The following is a 26,602-nucleotide window of genomic DNA, read 5'->3' as shown; positions in this document are numbered from 1 at the left end:
TTGATATAAGGATTTTAGGTTCTACCAACTGTTCTGCAGGCAGTTCAAGTGAGTGTAGCACTTACATTTTCAAAAAGCCACTGCCATACTGGAAAAGTAAGAATGTAAAGGTGTAAGCTGTCCCGTGTCAGGATTGTGTTCAGGCAGAGGGGTTATCCTCTGCAGCTTGTTGGACTCATAGTTGACAATAGAAAAGTCCTACCCTGTGAAATGAGAAATATATACTGAATATTTTGGACAGTACATATATCATTATTGTCGCTGAATATCTTGGATTTTGGATAACAGTTTCTTCTTTTACTTTGTTGGTGAATGTAGTTTGACCTCCAAGGCTGTAAATACTAATTATAGATAAAGAGACAGATTTTACTGAAACACAAAACACCTTTTCGTAGTTTGGACTGGATTAAAGCTTAAAGGGAAAATAAAAGTTTATGAAAAGCTGCTATATAATTGTTGTTTCTCATTTTGTTTGTCTTCCTGGTTATTTCTTGGCCCCACATAAAATGTGCTCGGAGCGTTTTTGCTCTGCCTGATATTTGTGCTTAGTGCATTCATTTGTGATTCTGCTGAGATCCACTGAATGGACTGTCCCAACCAACAGCACGGGTGTTTTTATCTCCTCCTCCCCTGGTCCCTCCCTCTTTCTCTGCATGGATATGTGTTTGTGTGTGTCTGTGTGCGTGTGTGTGTGTGGGTGTGTGTGTGTGAGAAAGAGAGAGAGAGAGAGAGAGAGTGAGTCAGCTCCCTGGTTATAAAAGCCACTCCGTCAAAATGAGACTACCCTGCAGAGGAGCTCAAGCGTTGGTCAGAGAGCGCGATAGAAGAATCGCAAGACTGCGTTTAGCCTTCCTTGGCTGTGAGTAACACATAGTGTACTGGCTTGTGTATTTCGACAAAGCTGAGAGTGTTATTTAGAGTAGAGCATGTGGTTTGTATGCTTGTGCTGCATCTTTTTTTTGCCTGTGACTTTGCAGGGGATGATGAGTCAGCTTTTGAGTGTCGGTGGACAGTGAAATGTAATTCAAAGGCAGGAGTTTAAGGCAGACAGTCTGTCTGCTTAAAACATTGTTTATCCTCAAAAGGGCAAAAGTACACCTTCAGAAAAACCTAATATCTTATCTTTGTAGTTATTATTAGACTGACAGGCAAAATACGGATGGAAAATTCCCTACAAATTATGGAACACTTTGGATTATCTGAACAGGTAGGTACACTATACACAAGATAGTGGTTAGAAAAAGTTTGAGGTTATCCCCTGTTGTTTTCTTGCTGACTGTTATCTGTCTGATGGCTGGTTGATCCTCTGTGATGCAGCCTATTCAGCAAGTAAAGAGCGAGGCTTTTGCCTGGTCTGCTGTACTGTGAGTCAGCAGATGGGGTATTAGTGATTGGGTTTAGAATCTGTGGAGACTTCACATTCATATGAGCTGTTGTCTTTATTTTCGACCAGTTGAAAGCAGATGACCCCAACTCCCAAAATATCCTAAATACCCAAAGGTTTCAGTCAGCCTATGCTGTAAAGTAAATCCAGATAGCCTAGAAACCAATGTTTTGATCTAAGTAGCTGCATTCACTGTGTTTCCAGGTTCTGCCTCCCCTGTGTAAGGTATAATTATGGCCAGAAACTTACTGAAGAACCCCAATGGAGAAGGTAAGACTTAATTTTCTTCCAAGAGTATCCATACTTACATTAGTGGTTAATTTAAAGGTAAGGTATATAGAGTATCAATACTATGTGGTCCTGAGTACATTTTGAAAGCAATAACGGAAAGGTCTTCAGACATGTTCTTGGTACATTTCCACACAGAGCTAAACTCTCATTCTTACAGGAATACATTCGATTCATGGCAAATGAGTCTGCAGTTTCTCATAAATGCACTTTGCGCTGAAAGAGATCCCATAGATTGAGCACGCCAGTCCCATGATGCTGAACTACCATCAGCAATATTGTCTTCTCTGTATTCACACGTGACGCATCATGCAACTCAATCACTGTAACAGTCTAGTCAGAGAGTTAGGCATGTCCATGGATATATTAAGGCGCACCAGAAACTAGATTAAAAACCAGTGTTGAATTCATTCAAATGGCAACTCCTCCATGGGGCAATGTATTATTATTTCTTATGTTAAAATAGTAATTTCACAGGGTATCGAACTTCTTTTACATTTGCTCCTTTTCCAATGATTGGTGTTGGGGAAAGTTGCCGTTTGGGCCAGTGTACATCTCGTAATGGGAGTAGAAGATGTAGTAACGCAGACTAAATGAACCTTGATGTGCAAAACTGGAAGATACAGTTTTGTCATAACTATTATTATTAACATTAACATTATGTAAATAGCAGCTTGAGATTGTGGATTTCTCACTCAGAGCAGCTGGAATTCTGGGAGCTGACGGAAAATGGCGGGAGTCGGTGGAAGGTGGAGGACATGCCGGGAGACTGTGGTCATGACTTCTGCAGTGATGGAGTGACTAAATACTTTGCAACCTCCTTTGAGTGAGTCTTTGTCACTATATGTGTAGTTACTCAATACGCTGCTCATCTCAGATACACTTTTTTTATCAGCGCTGGTTGCGGGCTCAGCGCAAACCTGGAGCTTAGCCCTGACAACAAATGAGTATGGAGTTAGAGTTTTGAGGTCCATAAAAAGGCCAGTGAGACTCAAACTAACCAATATATATTTGTTTGCTGGTTGGATTCAAACCAGACAGGAGAACTTCATCACCAGATGTGAGGAGGTGTCTTGTCTTGGGTGATGAGATAAATGCAGAGCTGCAGAGATGATCACGGCAGAGGACTTCTGTATTCTGTTACTTGCATTACTCGGATTACTGGTGTCCTCTTTGATCAAAGCCCCTCTTGCTCTGTGGTTTGGGTTTTTAATTACAAGTTCATGGTCCTTTTAAAATAAATATGCAACAAAATGTGAGGGTGTACAGAAAGTATCTACCTGTGCCTACTGTACTAAGCAGGCATTTGAAGATTATCAAAGTACTGTACATTTTATAACTAATGTTTTTATTATTTATTTCATTTGTAGTAAGTCAGTGACCTTTCATCAGATTTCAAGCAATTTCATGCTAGTTTGTAAAAAATATGTGTGTCCTAGGCTGTGTCTGAAGAGACAAGTGATCGACCTGTTGGGGGAGGGTTTCTCCTCTGAACAGCTGGACGCTCAGCCTGTTGTCACGGTGGAAGACTGGTGAGACACGTGCAGACAGACACGACTGTACACCGCTTCTATCAGTGAGGAGATTAAAAGGGATGCTCTCCCTGCAGGTACTGCGGGAGGACGGACTGTGGCTGCACCTACCAGATCACCGTGTGTCTGCTGGATGAGAACCATGAGACTTTACAGGAGTTCAAACCTGAGTCGGTGACTCTGGACCCAGACTGTGACAACTGCTCATGGAAACAGGTTACCCTTTTACTGGAGCGATAATACAACAGCAACACATTTGAATAACTTCTTAAAATGAGAATTAAAAACAGGACAAAATACAATGAGACAGTGTTCTGTGCATTAGACACAAACAGCTATGCATATAATTTTTTTTTCTTTTTCTGCTGGTTCTCTAGGTCAGCCATACATTTTCTGACTATGGCCCTGGACTGCGTTTTATCTACTTTGAACACGGAGGACACGACACCAAGTTCTGGGATGGCTGGTTTGGAGTCAGGGTCACCGGGAGCTCTGTTACTGTTGAGGTCTGAATAAGAGTAAAAAAACAGGAAAAGGAGAAAGGAACCAAATAATACTGAAATGTGGAGAAGAAGAGGGGAAATTCAGTAATGTAATAGGCTTGTTGGTTTTCAGGAACAAAGAAGACCCACTTCACTTCTGTTCTGTATATCTTGCTTTTTGCTGTTGAGGGTGTGGAGCTGCTTTACTGCTGCTGTGGTGATATTAGTTACACAAGAGCACCACAAAACACTGTCACGGTGGTTTTTATCAAGACTGCGGCTTGCTACACAGACATTAATCATAATCTGTTAACTACTACTTCTGCACCGTGACACATCCTAAGGTTAAACTAAGTGACATTTTTGGTGGATGGGGTGTCGAACACAATCAAGTGGTTTTATTATTCAAATATTAATCAGACTTATGAAATAAACTGTTACTCTTATTAGAATTCAGAGGTGTCTGTGGTCTTTCCTCATTTAAAAACAGAAGACGCGAGGCTGGGGGACATACACACACTGGTATTAACAACAAGACATCTGGTCACGATGGCTTTTTCATGGGCAGTGGTGGAAAGTAATTCAGTCCGCTAGGTCCAAACATCAATTACTTGTACATTTCAGAGGTAAATGTTGTTGGTTTTACTCCTCTATATGTATCTACACTGATCATGCGTAACATTATGACCACCTTTCTAATATTGTGTAGGTCTCAAAAATCATCAGAGAATGGACATGGGCCTTCTGAGGGTGTCCTGTGGTGTCTGGCAACACAATGTTGTTAGGGGGGAGGCTCTTTTGGTCCTGTGGGTTGAGGGGAGGGGCCTCTGTGGATCATCCCACAGATACTCGATCAGATTGGGATCTAGTGAAGTTGGAGGCCAGGTCAACACCTTGTGCAATTTTTCCATGTATTTTTAAATTGTTCCTGAATCAGGTTGCATCCACTTCCCCTATCAGTGGTTTTAATGTTGTGGCTAATCGGTGTATATAAATATAGTTACTCATTTCTGTTGAGATTAAGTTTTTGATACAAACATGTCCTCTCCTCAAGGTCACAAAATACACTCGTACTCATAAAAGGAAACAACTGACATTGGATTGCAAAAATGTTTGAGCAAGCAGTATTCCTTCAGTTGCAACATGGTTGTTTTCATAAATTCACCCACAATGTTTCACTTAGATCATGTTTTCTTTCTTCCTTTTGAACCATTCCATTCCATAATGTATTTGTTTGGGCGCTTATCTAGACTGAGAGCCACACCAACTCGCCCACACTTTTTTTTTTTTTTGTGGTAAATAGTCTTGTATTTATAAAGCAATTTACAGTCACAGTGACACATCCACCCTTTCTCTCACACAAGCACACACATCTTCGTACATCAGCGACTGGGGGCTCAGTGTCTTGCTCAAGGACACTTTGGCATGTTTGATGGAAAGTTAGCCCTGAACAGTTGGGAACTGATTGTGCCAAATAAACTGTTTGGACGATTTATGAGGTGATGAACAGTGACATAGTCATACATATTATCTGAGCATTGTGGAGAAGAATTTGTTTACAACAAAACAGCCACCGTTGGAAAGGCGAGCTGTGATGAGTATGTTGTTAAAGATACTGACATCAAATTAACTTTAAAGGATGAACGGTTAACATTTTATTCTCTGTGTTGGTTGAAAAATGTCCCATAATCAAAATGGAGTGTTACCAGTTAGACAGAGTTGAGTCTGGCTATGCCATGGTGCAGGGGTGTCAAACTGATCCGTGAAAGGGCCGCTGTGGCTGCAGGTTTGCATTCCAACCCATAGACATATATAGATAGACGCAACATTGAGCGCTGCCGTCTACTAGAGCGGCGTGCCTACAGGGCCACTCGCTCCTACAGTGCATTACATCTATGGAGGAATGGTGTTTCTACACAATAAAAGTGATCATAAATCGCTCAGTTGAAGTCCGGCATCTTTTCTTTACAATCCTCTGTCAGAAGCTAGTCTGCTGATAACATTAAGTAAAAATTGTATTTGGGTAGTAAAACCATATTTTTATCATAGCTACATGTGTGACGTTTTTAACAGTTCAATACGTTTTGAAATTGGTCTAAAATTCAGCGAATAATTCTACTTTGAGATTGAGGAGTACCTCTTTCCTTCGTAGGTTCATGCACCGCTGCCTCTGCGAGCCCTGTACCAAGATTGCGGCGCTTTAGGCACGTCCCTCCACAGTCAATAGGCGTGTTCGACTTCATGCAGATCTGTGCAGATCTGACTTGACGTGATGCATGCTGGTGTTGAACAAGTTCATTTTAACCATATTCGAGGTCTATGAGCATGAACAACCCAGCATGCATCACGTCAAGTCAGATCTGCACAGATCTGCATGAAGTCGAACACGCCTATTAGGCGCGTCTATCTATATATGTCTATGTTCCAACCATGCAGTACCCATGCAGTGGGTGTGGCTGGCAAGTTTTTGTTCCAATCAAGCAAGAGGACACCTGAAATGACTGCGTGAAGGCAGTTCAGTTGATTGATTGAGCCAAGTCAGGTGTGCTGCTGCATGGTTGGAATGAAAACCTGCAGCCACAGCAGCCCTTTCACGGATCAGTTTGATACCTGTGTTGTAAAGGACTGAGCCTTTCAGGGAGGCAGTCGTAACGCTCACCTTCTTCCAGTTAATCTGTTCCACTATGGAACAGGTGTTTTTGAGCATTCCTCAACTTTCCCTGTCTTGACATTGACCGAAGCGTGAATCTTGTGACCAGGGTAGATACACTATGACATTTATACAAAAGGTATTATTTTATTCAAATGTGACTGAGACCTTTATCTACCTAAACTACAGAGGGTAACATGACTTTTTTTTCTCTAATTCCATCTGTTTCACAAGTGTAATTCATTGTATTTTAATAAGAGATCTCGCACCCGCTTGCATTGCTAAAGTTACTGCATGACGCTGTTAATACAAACTTAACAGGATCTGCATTCTTTTCAAATTATGAGCCCCCTAGTGTTTTAGTGGGCATACACCATTCATTTCTTAATAATGCTTTTATTGTGAAATATTTGCAGGAAGCTGATGTGGTAAAACTCATCAATTGCAAGGTTCAGGCAGAGAACGTCTAATATGGGGAGAAGTTCCACTCTCACTGAACTTCCGGGTTCTGAACTGTTGCAGTTCCACTCTGATTCCATATGAGGGCGCTCTCAGGACGAGTGCAGAATGAATGGCGGTCTATGGAGCAGTACCCCTCAAAATCCACTTTTCTCAGGATATAATTTTTTGTGCAGTAATTTGAAAGGAGATGCAAAGAAATTACACACTGCTGGGTGTTAGATTTTTTAGAGTCACTTATTTTGCTTTAAAAAGTATTTTAAAATGTCAATGACGTCATACACATCGTACGACCAGATACTGCTTTACGGCAATCCTTCAGTCACTGCTTTGGTGCTTTCGCGCTCTGCACTTTCTTTTCTCTCGAGGCATGGACAACACAGCTGACACGGGTAAATAATCGTGCTAGAAGAGTTTCTGTTTCGTTGTTTTAAAAGACCGGGCCGAAAAAAAAAAAACTTGGGCGAAAAAGTCCGTCTTAACATTCTGGTCCCGCTTCGGATGCCACGATGCCGTCAAGCGGGATCTGGTCGTAATCAGTCATTCACTGACCAATCAGCGTTCATTAGCACAATGCTAGCGTGTTATGGGCAACAACAACTCAACCTGTAAGAAAACGAAAGGACATAAGTTCTCGTTCATTCAACTTTTGACCTATAACCCATGTTGAACTTGCAAAACCTACAATCAAATCTGAGATTTCTCAACGACAATCGGGTGAAAGAGACACATTTAGCCGTTTAGCTCCATAGAGTCCCATTCATGTTGCACTCATGGCGATCGCCCCCAGTGGAAATCTGGTGGAACTGCAACCAAAATTAGTTACAATGGGACTTAATAGAGAGTGGGAAGGCTCTCCGTAGACGGGCTCTGGTTCAGGTTAGCGCTTGAAATTATGCTAATGTTACAAACAAACGAAGAAGATGATAAGCACAGTTACACAAAGAGGAAGAAAGAGAAGAAGACGATGTTTCAACTTGACAACATGGAGAGATGGCTCAAATGAAAAAAAGACCGCTTGTTTCGGACGAAGCAGACTCTGGGCCACCGAAAAAGAAAACAGACGTGCGGTCAGGGGAGGCAGTGCCTCGCCTAGAATCATGAAAAGTAATGACGATAAAATAAATTATACTATTGATAAAATAAATCATACTATTTGTCCGCACTGAAAAAGCACGAGATGAGGCAGCCAGTACTTCTGCCTCATGGAAGAGGATGCTAGTGAGCCACTGGTTCATTCTGTTGCTCTTCTTCTACGCTGAGTCAACTGTACCATCGGTCCATCCCACATAGCAGAGACATGTGGGCCGGGTCTGGCTTGAAGCCGGCACAGCCCACATAGCAGAGACATGTGGGCCGGGTCTGGCTTGAAGCCGGCACAGGTGGCGTTCGCTCGGCACTGGCATACAGCATGTGAGCCGGACATGGCCCAGATGCGGCAAAGGCGGCACCGTCTTGACTCCGGCAGACAGATGTGGGCCACTTGTGGAGGGCCGAATTCGGCCCACATATCAGCTTAGACCTCTGGGCCACATATGTGAGGCCGGACTCATCCCACCCTTTAAGTTATTTTTCGATATTTTTGAGTGAGTTGTTGTTTAACATCACAGATTTAATAAAAATAAATAAATAAAATATTATTATGATATATTATCGATGTCAATCAAAATCAACTATCACCCTTAACAATATCGTTCTTGTCGAAACAGTACAGATATCACAGTTGATCTGAAATTTTAAAGTTAAACCTAAGTTGCAACAGCGGACTTTCAACGGTCAGCCAGCTATCCACTTTTTTAAATTCATCAGCCACTCAACGGAAGTAACGGAAGTAACGTAACCATCCAGGTGACTGACGCGACCGACGTCACTGTGGCCGGAGCTGATGGCTGCTCGTGCACTCCGGTGAGACGGACAACAAAGACGTGGTGAGTGAAATACATCAGTTTTATGTTTACGATAACATTTGTTTTTGAGACAATGCGCTAGCCGTTGGTATACAAAGACAATGTCTGTCTAGAGTCTAGCCTGAATGTTAACAAGGGGCGCTAACGTTTAGCTATGTGGCTAAAGGTTAGCTATGTGGCTAACGCGTGGTTAGCGTTAGCTAACGATTACCGTTAGCCTAAAATGCGGCTCAGGAAAGGATGGACTGCACTGTTTTGCTGTTAAACTTCCTTATTCGTTTTGAATAAATGATATAGACGAACTTAACACAGCGAATGTTTTGCCGAAGGGGTCGTTTTCTTTTTTTTTTTCACGTTTTTACCGGCTAGTTAAACATGGCTGTGGCTCAGTAGGTAGAGCGGGTTGTCCACGAACCAGAGGGTTAGCGGTTCGATCCCCGGAACGTGCCACATGCCGAAGTGTCCTTGAGCAAGACACTGAACCCCCAGTTGCTCCCAGTGCGTGGCACTGGTGTGTGAATGTGTGTATGCTTGTGTGAACGAATGGGTAGATGTGTCTGAGACTGTAAAGCGCTTTGAGTACCAATAGGTAGAAAAGCGCTATATAAAAGCAAGGCCATTTACCATTTACCATTAGTGCTACTACCATAGCTTCTGCTAGCTGACCGTTGGCGTGTTTTTTTCCGCTGGCCTGGCAATTACAGATATATCGTGCTTCAATCCAAAAATAGCTTTTAAAAAGGCAACTGTGGACTCGTAGAGTTTTATTTATGTATGTGTTATGTGTTTTTACTTTATTTTTTTGAGAAGACGCTTCACAACTCATCCGAGTAGCTTGTTCAGTTCTAGGGGACTGGTGGGAAGTTTGAGGTTTAGGAACTTGGACTGAAACTATTGTCTGTAAACAACCATAAAACGGGTCGGTTTAAATGTTGTTTACAAACCTACAGACTCTATTTTTAAGAATCTTTTTATTGATTACATAGTGCTACCGACTACTCACAGTTTGTGTAACACTAAGTCCTTGTTTTGTTCATAAATTAAACCAAGCAGATGTAGGTACATTTATCTGACACCAGAATATTGTCATCACTATCGGTTTTAATAGAATTACTGTAGCCATATTACCTAATGATACTAAAATGTTAATTTCCAATCATTTGTGCTTTGTGTGTATGTTTCAGCTGCTGTTGGCGTAACTGACTAACATCTGGGGCCACAGACCAGGAAATAGACTGGACCATCAAAAGATGTTTACATCTCTCTCCAGGTAGAGATGGTGGCAGACTGAAGAGGATGAAGAGAAAGCAGGAAATGGACAGCACCATATCTTAAACTCGTGCTGAGAGTGGGGAGAATCCAGTTTTCTCTCTACTGCCATCAGGTTGTGTTTCCGATGCCTGAGGACAAAGACTGAAAGGCTGAAGAACAGTTTCTATCCAAATGCCATCCGCCTGCTCAACTCTGAACCTTAACCAGACTTATACCACTGCACTTTACTCACATAGCTGCTCAATACCGTAAATGTGTGTATATATACAAACTACCCCCCCTCTAAGTTTACACTTGAGTTTTACCGTCTATATTTTATTGTACAGTCTATTTTATTCTATATTTATCGGTGTACATTTACACTTATATTGTTTACCTTGTGTGTTAAGGAATTTGCAATTACTACTGTTTTACTGTAGTACTCATTTTTTTTTACTACTGGCTGCAGGTACAAGAATACATTTCACTGTGCATTGTACTATATATAACTGTGTATGTGACAAATACAATCTTAAACCTTTATGGACATGTCTAGAATCATAAATGTACAGTTTTTAAATTTGTTAAATGTTTGTTAAATGTGCAGGTGTGTGTACTGTTTTGACATGACTAAAAAAAAAAAAAAATTTGTTTATAATACTGTACTTGTTTTTATATATATATATATATATATATATATATATATATGGCACATAAATATAGTGGCTGAGTTAAGGCTGACATCAGGAAACACTTCTGAAAATGGTTTGGCCCACCTTAGGGCCAGCTCTGGTTGCAGTCTGGCTGAGATGTGGGCCTTATGTGGCACACATGTTGGATGCCGGATGTGGCCCACATAAGGGCCGGAATTCTTTCAGGCATGTGGGCCGAGTGCAAGTGGGAGGTGTGGCCCAGAGGTGGGCCAGACCAGTTTTGCTATGTGGGATTAATTGGGATCTTTTCTCTGTGTGAAAGATAAAAATTGATTGTAAATCTAAAAATTCTGTCAAAACAGGAAGTGGTAAATAATGGAAGATATTTTGTTAAACAGTCTGAATTAAAAATGAATCAGATCACCAAAAGATTTAACAACGCAATATTAATATATATAATACATATTTGATTAAGGTGACGATTTGGTTTTAAATTCAAATCCATATTTCCATTTGTGCTAACTTTGCTAACTTTTCATGCGAAAATTGTCCGAGTTCAGGGGGGCGCAAAATCATTTCTAGAAAATGCATAAAACTGTTTCTATGAAATTGCACCCCCACCCAGCAGATGGGGGTGGGGGGGGGGTGTCTGCAGGGGGTCCAGGACCCCAAAAAGGTTGAGAACCACTGCCCTAAAGGGTCGTATAAAGAGGCCACAATCGAGAGAATCCCTCGTCGTGTCACAGGTTTCTCATCAAGTGTCACCTTGAAGGAGAAGCTGTCGCTTTCAGTGTTCCATCTTATACCAAGTACTCTTTGCACTGGTATATCACCATAGTTAAGATCAACATTTTTTGCCTCCACAGCACGTTCTGCAATGTTGATGGAATCTAGTACCTCTCGGTTATTGGAAAGAAATTTGTGAAGGTGCAACTTTCCTTTGGCACACACAGCTTGGGCTTCCTTCACTAACTTGTTTCCAATTGTTGGCTGTATGACAAGTGGGGATATGTGCGCGGTCAAGAGGAATGAAGTCCCTCAGGTAGGCTGGAGGTAGGTTGATGTGAATGTTTGAGGAGAGACCTCTGACCTTGAGGTCGCATACTCTTTGACTCTTCACAACTGAATCCTTCCCCATCATGGTGGAGAGCTTCAGTTTCACTGGTTCCATTGCTGTCTGAAGCTTTTCGCACACCTCTTGATCGACAAATGTGTGACTGCTTTGTGTATCCAGTAGAGCATATACTAGGGTCTCATTATCAGGAGCGTCAAGTGCTGAAATCCACACTGGCACAATCGTAGACGTGCTCCCACCTTCTCCTCCGTTCACACAGCATGATAGTGAGGATGTACTTTCTTCAACGACATTTTGCTTTGATTACGCTGGGAAACGATCTTCATGCAATGGAGTTGGGTGACTCTTCTTGCATATGCCACACATGGCTCTGTTTCTACAGTCTTTGGAATTATGACCCTTTCTCAGACATGCAAAACACAGCTTATTTTCATGTATGCATTTTTTCCTTTCTTCTAAAGACATTTCTATTAGCCTTTTGCATTTATGTATGGAGTGGTTTTCTCCACAACAAACACAGTTTTGTAATGGTGTGCTCCATTTCTTTGATTTTTCAGCATCTCTCAACTGAATTTCACCAAAATCTGATTTGGTTGTGGAGCTCGATGGAAGGCCCCAGGCCTTCACATTTGTGGCAAACGTGTTTGCTTTTGAGCGCCTCATCTCTCTGACTGGTGTTGTGGAAGTTTTTCTCTGCTGCTGGTGAAGAATGAAATGGAGACTTCTGCCGGCCGACAAGGTTTTATTTTCTTTGCAAAGAAAAGGTCAATCAACACGCGAGCGGTCAAAAGTGAAGAAAGACCCCGAATGTGGGGAAACCTAAACATTTATACCAGAGGAACACCCCTTTTGCATTCCTTTGTCTACTGCAGGGGTCGGTCCCTCCAGGAAGTGTTGCCACACCCTTTTGTCTATTGCAGGAATCGACCCCGACCCCCCGTTGGTGTGTTTCACACCTGAGGTATCCTGCAGGATCTTGCATTTAGGTGCAAAGCCGAGTCCAGACATCACAATCCACATAGACAAAAGGGCCCAGTATCTCACGTTAGGAAGGGGGAGGTTGGCCATCTCTAGTGGCTGAGACAAAGATATTGAATTTACCATTACACTGGTATCTCTGCAGAGTGCCTTAGAGCATGTAAGGATGACACTGGATTACATGCAATGCGTGCCTCTTTAGCGACGAATGAGGCAAACTTGATGCAAAACTGATCCAGCTGCTCTGTGACGTAACGGTTCCATCTGGACGTCACCCATTCAGGAAGCTTGTGTAGCATTTTCTGGTTCTCCTCGCAGTCACTCAGAACCTGTAAACCCTTTATGTGAGACATGGCATTACTACAAGTCTGGAGGAAATCACTGAATTCTCTCAGCTTGACATACTCTTTTCCACCAATCCTTGGCCACGTATTTAGCTTCTCTCTTATCATCTTCTTCGTTTGTTTGTAACATTAGCATAATTTCAAGCGCTAACCTGAACCTTGCAATTGATGAGTTTTACCACATCAGCTTCCTGCAAATATTTCACAATAAAAGCATTATTAAGAAATGAATGGTGTATGCCCACTAAAACACTAGGGGGCTCATAATTTGAAAAGAATGCAGATCCTGTTAAGTTTGTATTAACAGCGTCATGCAGTAACTTTAGCAATGCAAACGGGTGCGAGATCTCTTATTAAAATACAATGAATTACACTTGTGAAACAGATGGAATTAGAGAAAAAAAAGTCATGTTACCCTCTGTAGTTTAGGTAGATAAAGGTCTCAGTCACATTTGAATAAAATAATACTTTTTGTATAAATGTCATAGGTTCTTTTTTAAAAGATATTTTATTTCCACGGACCCCTTGCAATTACACCACGGACCACTAGGGGTCCTCGGACCCCCGGTTGAGAATCAATCTAGTATTCCATAAGTGATGACAGAAACCGATTGCTTTTTGATAAGTCTACCGTCAATTAAGAAACTACTGCATTTTATACCTTTAAGAGGTTTTCAGAAACTAGGACTGCACAAAACATTTATCCAAGTAGAAGTCAGTGGTTTTATGTCAGTAACAGTTTATGAGTACATGTTTTCTTGAGGGTCCTGCTCCAGGTTACAGACTTGAGGAAGAGCAGATGGGACTCTCATCATTCTCCTTGTGACTGCATCTGTTTACAAAAGGCCTCAAACTGCTGCTGCTCCAACTCTGTCATCACCTTGTTCAAAGCATAGATCTGCAAATAAAAGAAGGCCGACATGGTTTACTAACACACTGAGTGAGATATAACACATGTGAAACAGTGCTGGAATAATTTTAGGTTTGTGCATTTGTTGAAAAACAAAAAAGGGGGCTTTGATTCACCTCTGCTCTCTGCCGTTGTTTGAGCTCTTGCTGTGCAGATTTCTGCTTCGCTCTGTCTCCTCTGGTCGGAGTTGAGTTCAGCTTTGGCTTGTCCTTACGGCAGGCTGGCTCCATTGGGACCGACTCAATCACCCTGTGATCTTTGAAAGAAGATACTTGACATTCCACACACTCCTTTATTGAATGTTAAGAATTTAAAGCATCAGGACCATTTCTAATCAAACAGGACGACAGATGAAGCCATCTATTGTGTCCATATGTCTTTCCTCTGGTGACTATATGATATTTGATGACCTTTAGCTGCAGCAGGTCGTTGATTGACAACAAGTTCCTCAGCAACTATTTCATTTAACTTGAATATATTCACAGGTTTCAGAAGATTTACTGCTTTTTAAAAGGCATAGATGAGTTTACTGAATATCTTTGGGTTCTAGTCAAGTAAAAATAAAAAAAGACAGAAAAAAAGACATTAATTCTTTGAACTGACGTTTTCACCATTTCAATCAAGAAAGTTTCATCAATCAAGAACAAACTGATGCGGCTGCAACACAACATATAAGCTAACGTCCTAAATAGGCGAACTTTATAGTTGGTTTAACGGTATCTAACGGCATCTGGGCTTAGCATACACATATTTCATAGTCAGCCAAATGCTAAACGTTGAGGAATAAGTATTAGTGAGGTCAATATCTGTTGAAGAAACTCACATTTGTGTCTGTATAGCTAATGTTAGCTAACCGTTCTTTACATTTCAACCAACAATATAACTTTACATCCGGGTACTGGCGCACTTACCAGTGACAATAGAACAAAAATGACAATCAAGGGCAGAATAAGTAATGTAACTCGCTTTAATTTATAGTTAACAGCTAACTGGGCTGTAGCTAGCAACTAACCGATCAAGACAGCTGTTCACAAGGTGTCCCCTATAAACAAATCCGTGTTTGTCAGTGAAGCGTTTGTACAAAGGTTCCGGTTTGCAGCTGTGACACCGGATCCGTCGTTGTATTCTTCTTTTTCCCTGTTTGTTTGATTTCTGGTAGTTTTACTGCTACTGAACGCACTACTGCCCCCGCAGGATAGAGTTATTCACAACATCCTGCATAATGGATAAACTGTAAAACTGTTTAATCAGATCGTGATTCTCATATAAATTATCAAATAAATATTAACAGAAAAAAACAAAATAGATCTACATCGCCAGTCTTACATTCCAGGAAAATCTGGTCCACTGTTGCAGGACATCCACACTCAAATAACAAAGTGGAATGTTTTCCAACATGTCTAGGCTACAGCGTTCGAGCCTCTTTCTGCTTAATTTACCTGAGTCCCTTATAGTTCCCAGTTAACATTTTATAATCTGAGACTTAACAGAAAAAAATAGTGCCTTCCTCTCTGTCTATTCTTTTTCCCATTTTCTGAGTTCTACTCTACCAAGGCATGTGTCGATATCTATTTTTCCTCCCTACATACTCTTCAACTCTAACTAGATTTGAAATAGTTCAATGTATATGACTACAAGTATTTGTCTATTTATTTATTTACAGTATGGTACCTGCTCTGCCTTCTATCACCTTCTCACAGTCAAATCTACTTATTCAAATATCCTTGCTCCATTGTAGTCCTCCTTACTATCACTTCCCCATAGTGGACTATGTTTGATATTATCAAATTAGGATAATATCAAACATTTACAAGCATCATAACAGTTAAGAACTATAATTGAACTTTGCTTACTCCTCAATCAAATCTGGCCTATTTTTTAAAGGTGTCCACAAATTTCTTTGATTCCTGTCTGTTCGCAGTCAAATGTCGAGCATGTATGTAAACTATTAATGACCAAAATCCTCATACACTTCAGCTCCTCCACACTGCCAGACACTGATGTAGCTGAAAAAACGACTTCCTATCAAGGAACCTTTCATCTGCTCCAGCTACCATCTTAATAATGTCCCAATAATATGTTTATTATAAATGCTAGACATGGCTCCTTAACCAGCCAGGTAGAGGTTCATTTAACTCACTTTAAGAGGTTTCTCAACAAAAGCAGAGAAGGAGTTCATCCAGATTTCTGAAAATACTGTATCCTCTTCTGCTGTTCTCCAGTTGGATTTGACCACCAGATGTCGCCCCTGACTAACAGTCCAGTTCTTGTTGTCTGAGTTTATGTCGCCACAGGTCATATGGACAGCAATGCGAATCTACATTAATCCAATATGTGTATTTGACGTAGATGATGTAAAAGATAAAAAAGATAGACAGGAGAGTCAATTAATTGGTCCTGTTAAAGTCTGCTTAACTTACACATGCTTGTGGCAAAAACTGATTTTTTAGATAAACTATTTTTTAAGTGCTTCCCACCTCTTCTCACTTTTGATTTAGAGTATTTAACAGATAAGCCTTGCTCAGAGAATAAATATATACACACAGACTCCACTAAGGGCACCTCTACATTGCATAAATCAAGCCCTGCAAGGAGTGAGCCTGACATCAGCTGAGGGGTGGTCCACAACACATTTATCACCGCAGAAACAAAAACAGTCATTACGAAGCGACAGAATAACTAAACACTCGCATATGAAGTGATGAAATCGTCTCCTCACAGCAAATTACCTGACAGCATTGGTAGTATCTGCTGTTGATGTGAACCTTAGGTCTGAATGTATGCATGTGTGCCCTCTGGCAGCGCTACACCGCAGAGATTTATCGCACGGCATACCAACGGTTTACCTGGATTTATCCTCCACCTACAGGAGAGTGCTCTCCCTTGGAATAATATCCTGCCAAGAACAACTTAGACTGAACGCTGCAGACAACAGCCAGACCTGCTTCTCCATATGCACAGCAGCGTAAATGAAAAACACACTTAAGCTTGGCAATCTGCTGCAGGGGCCAAATATGGTCCCTACACGTACACATCATTGCTTTTTGGAGAGAACACTGCACGTGCAAGTTGCATTTCAAGTAATTTAAGTGATAATGTTAAACTGTTTTTTTTTTTGCATTCTCACAGAGTGAGCCTGGAGATAGGGGCCGGAAAGGTTGTGAGTCATGTAGCAAAGTTCGTTTGACAGGACACAGACAGGACAGTCTGCAAAGTTATTATGCCACACGCAGAAAATCCATGGTGAATGATGTCACACTACAGGCAACCATGTTTCAGTGACAAACTATTTATGGGAAGAGCAAAACACACACAAAGATCACCAAACCAAATGTAGAAAGAACACAGGAAAAGTTGATTCCTATGCAAGATGCACATGTTGCCATAACTAGCTTGAGATATCATCAACATTGCGCTGATTCTCCATTCATTTTCAGCAGGATATGATGTCATATGGGCAGCTCAGTGGCGTGGTGGTGAGCATTGATGCCTCACAGCAAGAAGGTTCGAATCCATGGGCCGACTGGGGACTTTCTACCCCGCCTCTTGCCCGATGACAGCTGCGATAGACTCCAGCCCCTCCACGACCCTTAACAGCACAAGCAGTTACAGAAATTGAATGAATGAATGATGTCATATTAAGATTATATACCTTATAAGGTCATATTATACAGGTATGAGAAGTCCCTCATTTTTGCTGGAGACTTTATGAGGAGTAATTTGGACATTCCAATGATATTGGATTGCAGTAGTCCGGCCTATAAGTAATTTGGCATCACTTTGAGACAGAATGTCCCTAATTTTGAGTATATTATGCAGGTGGTCCGAAAGACCTTTGTTTTGTGTGAGTTGAAGGACATATCAAGATTCAGAACATCCCAGTACTGTTCCTTAATTCCAACAATGTGTCCCATCTTCTGAAGCAACATACTGAGATCAGCATAACAAGATCTGGATGTATAGATTTTGGGTGGTCTGGTAGCACACACACTCTTTTCGGGGTTTTGGGTGCTTTTGGAGCATGATTGAAATATAAATTCTGCAATAACTCTAGAAGAGCTGCACTCATCAAAGTTGTTTGCATATCATGTCCCCTAACTATGCCAGGTTTTACCCAGAAAGTTTATATATCATTTGCTGGACACCACCTAGACAGTCAGTGATGGAATGATGACATGCAGCTGAACTGGTCATTGGTCACCGGTCAGATTAGGCTGGGGTCCAGAGAAGAGTTTGACATTGTTTTGGCAAAGCCACTCACAGATTCCACATTAATTTTAGTGACCTCCGGTTGCAATAACCAGCTGTCATTACCACCAAAGAATTACTATCTTAGCATGAATTTATGCTATCCTCTGCTCTGTCAACATGGGATCCACTTCCCTTGCTGTGCCAATGACACACAGGTCTACATCTCCTTCAAACCCAACAGCACTCTCCCTCCCACCACCAACCACACCTCACCTCAGCCCCACCCATCATTCCCGTACCCTTTTCCCCCAATGTCAAAAGCCTCGCCATCATTCCAGACTTCATTCTTCCACATCTGCAACATCTCCAGACTCCGCCCATCACTATCCCAATCCACCGCTGAAATCCTGGTCCATTCATTTGTCACATCCCGTATAGATTACTGTAACGCTCTCCTCACTGGCCTCCCCACCACACTCATCAACAGACTACAAACCATCCAGAACTCCAGATGCCGTCCGGATCATCACCCGTCTGACCACATCACCCCTGTTCTCATCTCACTGGCTCCCTGTACAATACCGCATCCAACGCAAGAACCTCCTTCTAACCTACAAAGCCCTTCACAATCTGGCCCCCACTTACCTGTCTGACCTCCTCCAGGAGTACACCCCTCCTGCACCCTCCGCTCAGTCTCTGCTGGACTCCTCACCATCCCCACCTCATGCCTCAGCACCATGGGTGCCTGCACCTTCAGCTGCTCAACACCCACACCCTGGAACTCCCTCCCCCCTCACGTACGACATTCAAATTCCATCTCCTCATTCAAATTACAACTCAAAACTCATCTGTTCAAATTGACTTACTCTCTGTAACTGGACACTGCTTCTTCTCCTGCACTGCCCCCCAGCCACTGTTTGTTGTTTTTGCTTGTTGTTTTAATATGTTTTTATTCTCTGTTAGGCGAACTTGGGTGACCGGAAAGGTGCCATAAAAATAAAATTATTATTATTAGTATTATTATTATTACGTATTATTATTATCCTTTATTGGCTTTGAACGATACCTGGTATGGCCTCAGGATTACCAGTATACCATGTCTGCACTGGATTACCAGTATACCATGTCTGCATAAAACATATCGTATACAGTACATCCCAAAATGTGAGAACGTGCATATACAAAAACACTACATGCGTGTCATGAAAGTAAATGGAACACTAATTTTGTGAACTGTATGTCTGTCATTATCCAAAAACAAAGCTGAAATAAAGGAAACTGTTTCTGGATATACCATGACATGGATGACTTCACAGATATATATGTCATTATACAGTATTTGTACAGTATTCAACATCCTCTGTATTATTCTTCTAGTCTGTTCACAGGCAAGGTAACCATTAATTGGTATTAAGTCTTAAAATACTTTTCAGAAAGTGGGGGACTGGTCTGAGCCAGGACCAGCATCCCTTGCTGCATCCTCTACCCTGCTTCCAGATTTACCTGTCAATGGCAACCTGTTACCCTCCACTGAGGGATTATACAGTCAGCTCCGAGCAGAGCGAAGGAGTGACAGAGAAAGAGGAGAAAAAGAGATGAAAACGTTTAGAAGTAAGAGAAGAAGGAGAGATGGTTAATGTTTTACAGAGTGCCAAAGTGGGCTGGAGATGGGAGAGATGAGGTGTGGAGAGATGGGCCAAGGAGACGGCAGCAGCACAAGTGTGTGTTAGAAGCCTTGTTCCTCTAAATTAAACTCTCTCTCCGGGGGGAAGCGCAGCTCTGACTGCTCTTTCACGCCAGTGGCTCAGAACACACAAACTCACCGCAACCTCCTAACCCCACTCACCAGCTCCCTGCCAAAGAACATACACACATACACATACATACACGGCATGCATGCACACCTTAGTACAGTGTGTACAAAACCCTGTAGACATGTACATATGCATACTCACAAAGTCTTTCAGAACTAAAAATAAATGACCATGGTGACTGTGCCTAAAATAACTGGTTGCACACACAAACATACGCTTACAGTAGACACACACACACCAAGGCCTGCACAAATGTGCGAACACACTCTGTTGCTCGCTTCACACATGAACCCCAATAGACTTGCAGCCGCCAAAACAAACATCAAGCGGCAACCAGCAAAAAGATATAGACAGGATATAACCTGACAAGCAGAGGTCAGCAAATCATGTAGTACACACACACACGCTAAATGACAACACACACACTGACCTCTGTCAGTTTGTATTTGAGGTTCCTTTTTTGAAGTCAGGGATGGGTTCTAAATTTTCAGCTTTCTTAACACCCCTTTGCTTTGCTTTTTTTTTTTCTTTTTTTTTTACAGCTATAGGAAGCTGCCTGGTTCCACAGAGGAGCCAGAGAGGTATGGTTTTTGCTCATTGGTACTTCAACAAAGTCAAATTCAGATCAAGTAAGTCCACAGCCAAGTCCCTATTTCCTTGAGGTAAAGACCAAGACAGTGTCTAAGATTCTTGAGGCCCAGTCCTAGTAAACTTAGTAAACTAGTCTCAAGTCTTCAAGGCCAAGTCCAAATAAAGTACCTGAGGTAAAGTCTAAATCAGTGGTGTCAAACTCTCATCAGAGAGAGGGCCAACTTAAGAACTTACTCAAAATCACATGCCAACCAGAATGGATATTTATTTAAAATGAGAGAACAATTTGCATTTTCAGATGTAGAAATCATTAATACAGAAATATAAATTTAACTTTGTCCAAACCATAATAAGGAATTTAGAATAAAACTTGCAGTTGTCCAAAACACTTTTTTACCAACTGGGACCAATGCAACGCTATTTTTCATAAGACATTGTGAGATGAATGGTCCACAGTATGGTTTCCTAACGTTATCTGTATGTTGTATTCTTTGCTGTAATTGATATTTTGAATTGACGCCAGAATAAAACGAGACTAGTGGGCTAACGTGGTGGTTGCTACAGGGCTCTCAATAAGTTCACATGCTCACACGCCACGCATGACATTTTTCACGCTAACAAGTGATAAAACTTGCTGCACATTAGTAACGTAGACTGTATATGAAAGAGATTAGTAATCTATGAATGGATGAGGCAGGGTAAACTGCTCTGCTTGAATCAGCAACCTATCAGCCAAGCAGAAAATAGTAGCGTTGCCAGGTGAAATAGCAGCGACGTAATCATGCCTTCCACAAATGCGCACGAATGCACGAATGTGCGCGAATGCTGCGATTGCGTCCACACGTCAAAGAAGAGCTGGAAGTGGAATCCCGCAATCAGGTAATCACTTCATCACTTAATTTTATTAGCTGCTTATTAAAGTCGAGGAACAATGCAGGCTATTTGCTTTATGGATCAGGTTTTTTTTACCTTAATTAAACAGCTTTGGATGGTTATGGTTAAAATGGGCTATTTAAGAAGGCTTAAATTAATTGAGTTTCTGTTTTTAACTGCCATGTAAATACACACACACTATGCTGTCTGCATGTTCAGGTTACTTAACCTCCTAGAAACACAGGAGCTAATAATGCAGCCATTGATTAGTGCTGTTCAAGGGGCCCTTTCGGCCAAATGTCAATTTATTTGGTTAAAAGGAATTTGTCCTTTATTAGATTAATATACTAATACATTATTTTCAAACACACTTCACCCTCACCCCCTCAAAAAAATAAAAAAAAATAAAAAAAATCTCACTCCAAGCTAAGTTCAAAACTTGAACCTGTTACTGTATGGTGGAGAGCGGGGCTAACCACGGGGCTAAGTTAGCATGCTAAGGCCGTGTTAAACATGCAGCTGTTATTTGGGACACTTTCAATATGTCTGTATGTTAGTATGTATGCTAACCGACTGGTGTTTAGCTGTAGTGGTGTTGTCATTTATAGTAAGGTTTATGTTTGCCGTGTGTGCTACTGTGGAATCTCCGTTAACATATTTAATATCTATTGCTATAATGCTAGAGGCTTGAGCTTTTATGAGTCAACCTTATGGACTGATGTAGCTTCAGAAGCTGCCATACTCTACCGATACCCTCAAGGGTTGCCGAGGCAACCATAAGAATGAGTTTGTCAATAAAGGTGGGGAGCGCTGATTGTACCTGCCTAATGCTAAAAGTTCAGCTACTGCAATGCAGGCTGGGATTTGTAGTATCAAATTGTAGCAATATACCTGTGGGCCAGGCCAGACAGATATAAAATATTAACTTGTGAGCTGGATACACGTGTGGTCTTAAGTTTGACATATCTGGTCTAAATCACTTGTTGAGTCTGTTAAAGCAAGTCTCTAGTTCTCAAAAGCTATGTCCAAGTGAAATCCCAAGTGAAGTCCTTGCAGTCAGGTCCAAGTCAAAACAGAACTCCGTCAAAGCAAGTCAATCCTTGAATCAAGTCTAAGCCATGCCACAACTGAAGCCTAGTATTCTGAGATTCAAACCATTATCACAGCAAGCTAAACCTGAAGTCCAGATCAGAATTTATTTAACGTCTCCACCCTTCAGTGCTGATGTTCCAGAAGCACTTCTAGTTCACAATGAGTTGATTTGACATGCATAAACAGTACATGTAATTTGTTAATGTTATGGTAAACTTACATTTGACGTTTAAGGTTTTCCTTTGAAAACACAAAAGCCAAAATCTAACTGAAGTCACAGCAGCGTCCATCTGTGCTTTGGTACACTGAGTAATCCCTCTCGATTTGGATGGATACCAGAGACTCCTTGCAAATACTGAGGGGAAGCCCTAACGTCTACCAAATCCCAAAACATCTGTGTCGAAAAACTGACTCCCACCCCCCTCTCAGCATCAGGATCCTCCTGGAGACTGAAGGACTTTAGGCCCTAATCTCCTGTCTCCTCTTCTAGTCTCTAAAATATCAAAACTTGCTCTTGGTTGTATGTGTGTTGTGTGCTTATGCGTTTATGTAACCATGCCCACACATTTATTGATTCATTTATTTTTTTATTTAAGAGCTTTGACGAATACACAAAAATACGGGTTGCCTGCCAGCTGATATTAGTTTTTCCAAAATTAATTATTACAGAGAGAGACCAAAGTGGCAGAGGAGGACTGACAGACAAAAAGAGAAGAAGTCCCCTCATCGTAAGCAAGCTTTTAGGTGACAGTGTTAATTTGGATTATTAGAAACTAATGAAGTGTCCAAAGAGTCCATTTATATATATATATATATATGTATGTTAGGGGTGGGCGATATATATCGTCTGCGATAATATCGTGATTGTTGTGTTAACGATGTGCAAATTCACATTATCGAGTATTTAAATTAGTCCGAAAAAAACACTCCAAAACACACATTAAAACTCCACACATTCAGAGGTGCGTGCAGCAGAAGCCCTTGGCTGCAGCAGGGCGTCACGTGATTGCTGTAGTGGGCCTACACGTCATCATCTCTCTCACAGGTATAGACAAATCCGGCGAAACACGGAAGTAAAGCAGCGCCGCCATTACTGCGGGCCTTGCTGCTAAGGAAATAGCGGAAGTAGCGTGTTGGTCCCGTAGGCAGCTGTAGCAGATGTTAGCTGTAGGAAATGTTATTTTTATTTAGTTTTTTTAGTACGTATGCTGTCCAGTGATGCCGGGAAGATCGTGTTGTGTGGTTGGCTGTTTTAACAACAGCACAAAACTACAGGCCTGGAATAAAACTGAAATTCACGAACCTTTATTGCACATCGACTGTCCATGTTTACGGCCATACGGATTACACAGCGTTCCTGGTTATTCTATATAACTAGATGTAGATGTAGATGTAGAATATTTATTATTATATTTATTCCTAGATGCAGGATATTTTATTGCTACAACTGGTCGTGGCTAAGTTATTTGCAACTTGTGAACATATTAGCAACACAGCTAGTGTAGAATGACGTTCGGTTTTATTGTTGTCATCAATTAATACACGTCTTAATTACATTACATTACATTTGGCTGACGCATTTTTACATTAATACATTATGTTGTCAGTAAATTGTGAACATATTAGCAACACAGCTAGTGTAGAATGGCGTTCGGTTTTATTGTTGTCATCGGTTAAGCTTAGCCTTATAGCTACACGTCTCAATTACATTACATTACATTTTGCTGACGCATTTTTACATTAATACATTATGTTGTCAGTAAATTACCTTTATCGATAAGTTTTGGCCACTGCCTGACATCATCTACCCAATGTTCCCTTTCACCAGACATTTTTTTTAATGAGCAGGGTCCGCTTACCGGCAACTGTACTGTACTGTACTGTACACCGTCACACTTCGCAGGCCCGCAGTAATGGCGGCAGGCAAGATGGCGGCGCCCATAGAGTTCGCGGCGGATTTGTCTATAGTTACCGCGAATGTGAGTGAGGGGAGTGGAGCGGCAGGGCGCACCGCTGTCTCCCGACTGCTTTTTGTCAGCTGAGCTGTTTGCATCCCGAGGCCCGGCCGTTATCACAGGCCTCTCCCGCATACTCTAGATAATCCGTTGTCTCGGCATTGATGTGGGCGAACATACAAACTGATCGCTCCATGTTGTGTCAGCTAGCGCTAGCTTGGAAGCTAACGGGTGTTAGCTAGCGTGCAGCCGCTACTTTAAAGTGAACGAGGTTATCCACGGTCATGACGGAAATGAAACTTCAAAATAAATGATAGACGTTGATTTTACTCCCTTTAATTGCTATAAGGTCTCATAAAAGTCATGTTTACTCAGAGGTCAATGTTCTTACACTAGTTCAATTGGTATTTTGTATTTTGTCTGAATTGTTTTACTTGAATACTTACATGTTAAAGAAAATAAATAAGAACTGTTTTCATTCAACATTGTGCCCATTATTGTTATCAGTGATTAAGTAACTCAGACTTTTAAAAACACATTTTTAATGGATATCGTCTAATTATCGTTATCGTTAAAATCGCCAAAAATATCGAGATATTATTTTTTGTCCATATCGCCCACCCCTAATGTATGTATATATGTTAATGAATATGGTGGATCAGCTAACTATTCATTTGATATGGTTCCTGATTGGTCAGACTTATATTACTGAGAAGCTTAGATGAGAATTATTAGTTATGGGTCTTCATATTTACTCTAGGGAAGTCTTTTCTTTATAGCGGGCATGGATAATGATAGGCCTGAAGAGGTTTTTCATTGGCATGGGTACAATGTTAGGATGTTCAGGAGTACCAAACTGTGGATTTGGTCACCCTGAATGTTCCTGCTCTCTCTCTCTCTCTCTCTCTGATGCATTTGAATTGTTTTTGAGGCCTAAGGAGGATGACCTTTTTCACTTGCACTGAAAGTTTCTTTGAATGCATGTCGTGGGTTCAAAGCATAGAGATGGGTGACACGTCCCCACTTCCTTGCACCTCCAACAGTTACAAAGAAATGTTGGCTTATATACTTGTACATATTGATTTATTTATTTATCTTTTCCAACACTCATTGTCTACTCTATGGTTCAAAGCAACAGGTTCAAAAATGTAAATGTCCCTCTTTGAATTAACCACTCAACCGTAATTTATGAAGATGAAGAAAAAATAATACTTGATAATGGGAGACTGTTGCTTATTTCAACATGGTATATTTCCCACAAATGCAACCACTGTGATACACCATGACATTAAAACCACCTGCCTAATATTAGTTAGTTCTCCCTTTTGCCTCCCATGAAGTTCAGGTGCATCGGGATATGGACACTAGCCTTCTGAGGGTGTCCTGATCATGTCGGGACCAGGATGTTGGTAGCCCCTGTGGCCTCTGTTGTTAAGGCTTGTTTCAGAGCATACCACAGATACTTGCTCAGTTTTGGGAATGGGGAATTTGGAGGGAGGGTCAACAGCTTGGACTATTTTTCATGTTTTTTGAGCTGTTATTGTGGTGTGGAAGGATTGCTATCCCTAGCAGCTGCTGCAATCAAGGAGCGTTGTTGGGTGGCGGTGCCTGGTCAGCAACAATGTTTAGGTGTGCTGTACCTGTCTAAATAACATCTACATGAATACCAGGACCAGATTTCTCAAGAGAACACTGCATTGCAACAAGATTATTAATATTATTCCTTTCACCTGTCTTTGGTTTTAATGTTGTGGAAGATGGGTGTACATTTACAAAAGCTACTTTTGTTGTTGCAATTCTGCAACACAAGGGCTCAAGCCAAAAGGATTCTAGGTTTTTCCTTATTTTGAGATGGAGTAGCTTTGAACAATTACATTTACTATTTAATAACAGTGGATAAAAAATATTCACGTTTTCCCCCTTTAACTTCCAAGAGGGGGTGGATACTGTTTATAGGCACTGTATTTATTTATTGTGAGTCCTTTTTTTTTTGCCATGGTCAATAGAACACTTCTAGTGATCGAGGTTTCGCACCGTATTTATTTGCCCTTAATTATGAAATGAGGACATTAAACAGGCTGTGAGATACAGTAAGCTGTCTGTGTAGTTTAGATTACAGAGACGGACACGGATGTAAATCTCCTCTGCATTTTTTTTTCTTCTTCTTCCAGCT

At 41.2% G+C, this 26,602-nt stretch overlaps 2 protein-coding genes across 4 annotated transcripts; one reads left to right on the top strand and one right to left on the bottom strand.

Moving 5' to 3' along the window:
• The first annotated feature begins 667 nt into the window (after positions 1 to 667).
• fbxo2 (F-box protein 2) lies at positions 668 to 4,367 on the top strand. 2 transcript variants are annotated; one of them, XM_084543810.1, is made up of 6 exons: positions 668 to 859; positions 1,589 to 1,654; positions 2,372 to 2,498; positions 3,112 to 3,204; positions 3,282 to 3,420; positions 3,582 to 4,367. In XM_084543810.1, exons 2-6 carry the CDS (start codon positions 1,618 to 1,620, stop codon positions 3,714 to 3,716), a joined length of 531 nt encoding a protein of 176 aa, XP_084399936.1. In that variant the 5' UTR covers positions 668 to 859; positions 1,589 to 1,617; the 3' UTR covers positions 3,717 to 4,367. The 2 variants fall into 2 exon arrangements, with proteins under 2 accessions (XP_084399936.1, XP_084399937.1); XM_084543811.1 differs by lacking the exon at positions 668 to 859 and having other exon boundaries at positions 1,161 to 1,654.
• Positions 4,368 to 13,153: 8,786 nt separating this feature from the next.
• Positions 13,154 to 15,641, bottom strand: svbp (small vasohibin binding protein). 2 transcript variants are annotated; one of them, XM_084542068.1, is made up of 3 exons: positions 14,825 to 15,534; positions 14,030 to 14,169; positions 13,155 to 13,901 (listed from the first exon to the last, which is right to left on the bottom strand). In XM_084542068.1, exons 2-3 carry the CDS (start codon positions 14,141 to 14,143, stop codon positions 13,815 to 13,817), a joined length of 201 nt encoding a protein of 66 aa, XP_084398194.1. In that variant the 5' UTR covers positions 14,144 to 14,169; positions 14,825 to 15,534; the 3' UTR covers positions 13,155 to 13,814. The 2 variants fall into 2 exon arrangements, with proteins under 2 accessions (XP_084398195.1, XP_084398194.1); XM_084542069.1 differs by having other exon boundaries at positions 13,154 to 13,901; positions 14,030 to 15,641.
• Positions 15,642 to 26,602: the final 10,961 nt, after the last annotated feature.

Source organism: Chelon labrosus (assembly GCF_963514085.1).
Source record: "Chelon labrosus genome assembly, chromosome: 4".
NCBI lineage: Eukaryota > Metazoa > Chordata > Actinopteri > Mugiliformes > Mugilidae > Chelon > Chelon labrosus.
The sequence above is the reverse complement of the archived record's forward strand: the minus strand, read 5'-3'. Positions and strand labels throughout refer to the sequence as shown.

What these genes read in the sequence shown, in the direction of transcription:
- fbxo2 (XM_084543810.1), top strand. Translation starts at nt 1,618, where the DNA reads ATGGCCAGAAACTTACTGAAGAACCCCAATGGAGAAG. An exon ending in TACTTTGCAACCTCCTTTGA is followed by an intron (nt 2,499 to 3,111) that starts GTGAGTCTTTGT and finishes TGTGTGTCCTAG; the next exon opens with GCTGTGTCTGAAGAGACAAG. An exon ending in GTTGTCACGGTGGAAGACTG is followed by an intron (nt 3,205 to 3,281) that starts GTGAGACACGTG and finishes CTCTCCCTGCAG; the next exon opens with GTACTGCGGGAGGACGGACT.
- svbp (XM_084542069.1), bottom strand. Translation starts at nt 14,143, where the DNA reads ATGGAGCCAGCCTGCCGTAAGGACAAGCCAAAGCTGAACTCAACTCCG. An exon ending in AACAACGGCAGAGAGCAGAG is followed by an intron (nt 13,902 to 14,029) that starts GTGAATCAAAGC and finishes TTTTATTTGCAG; the next exon opens with ATCTATGCTTTGAACAAGGT.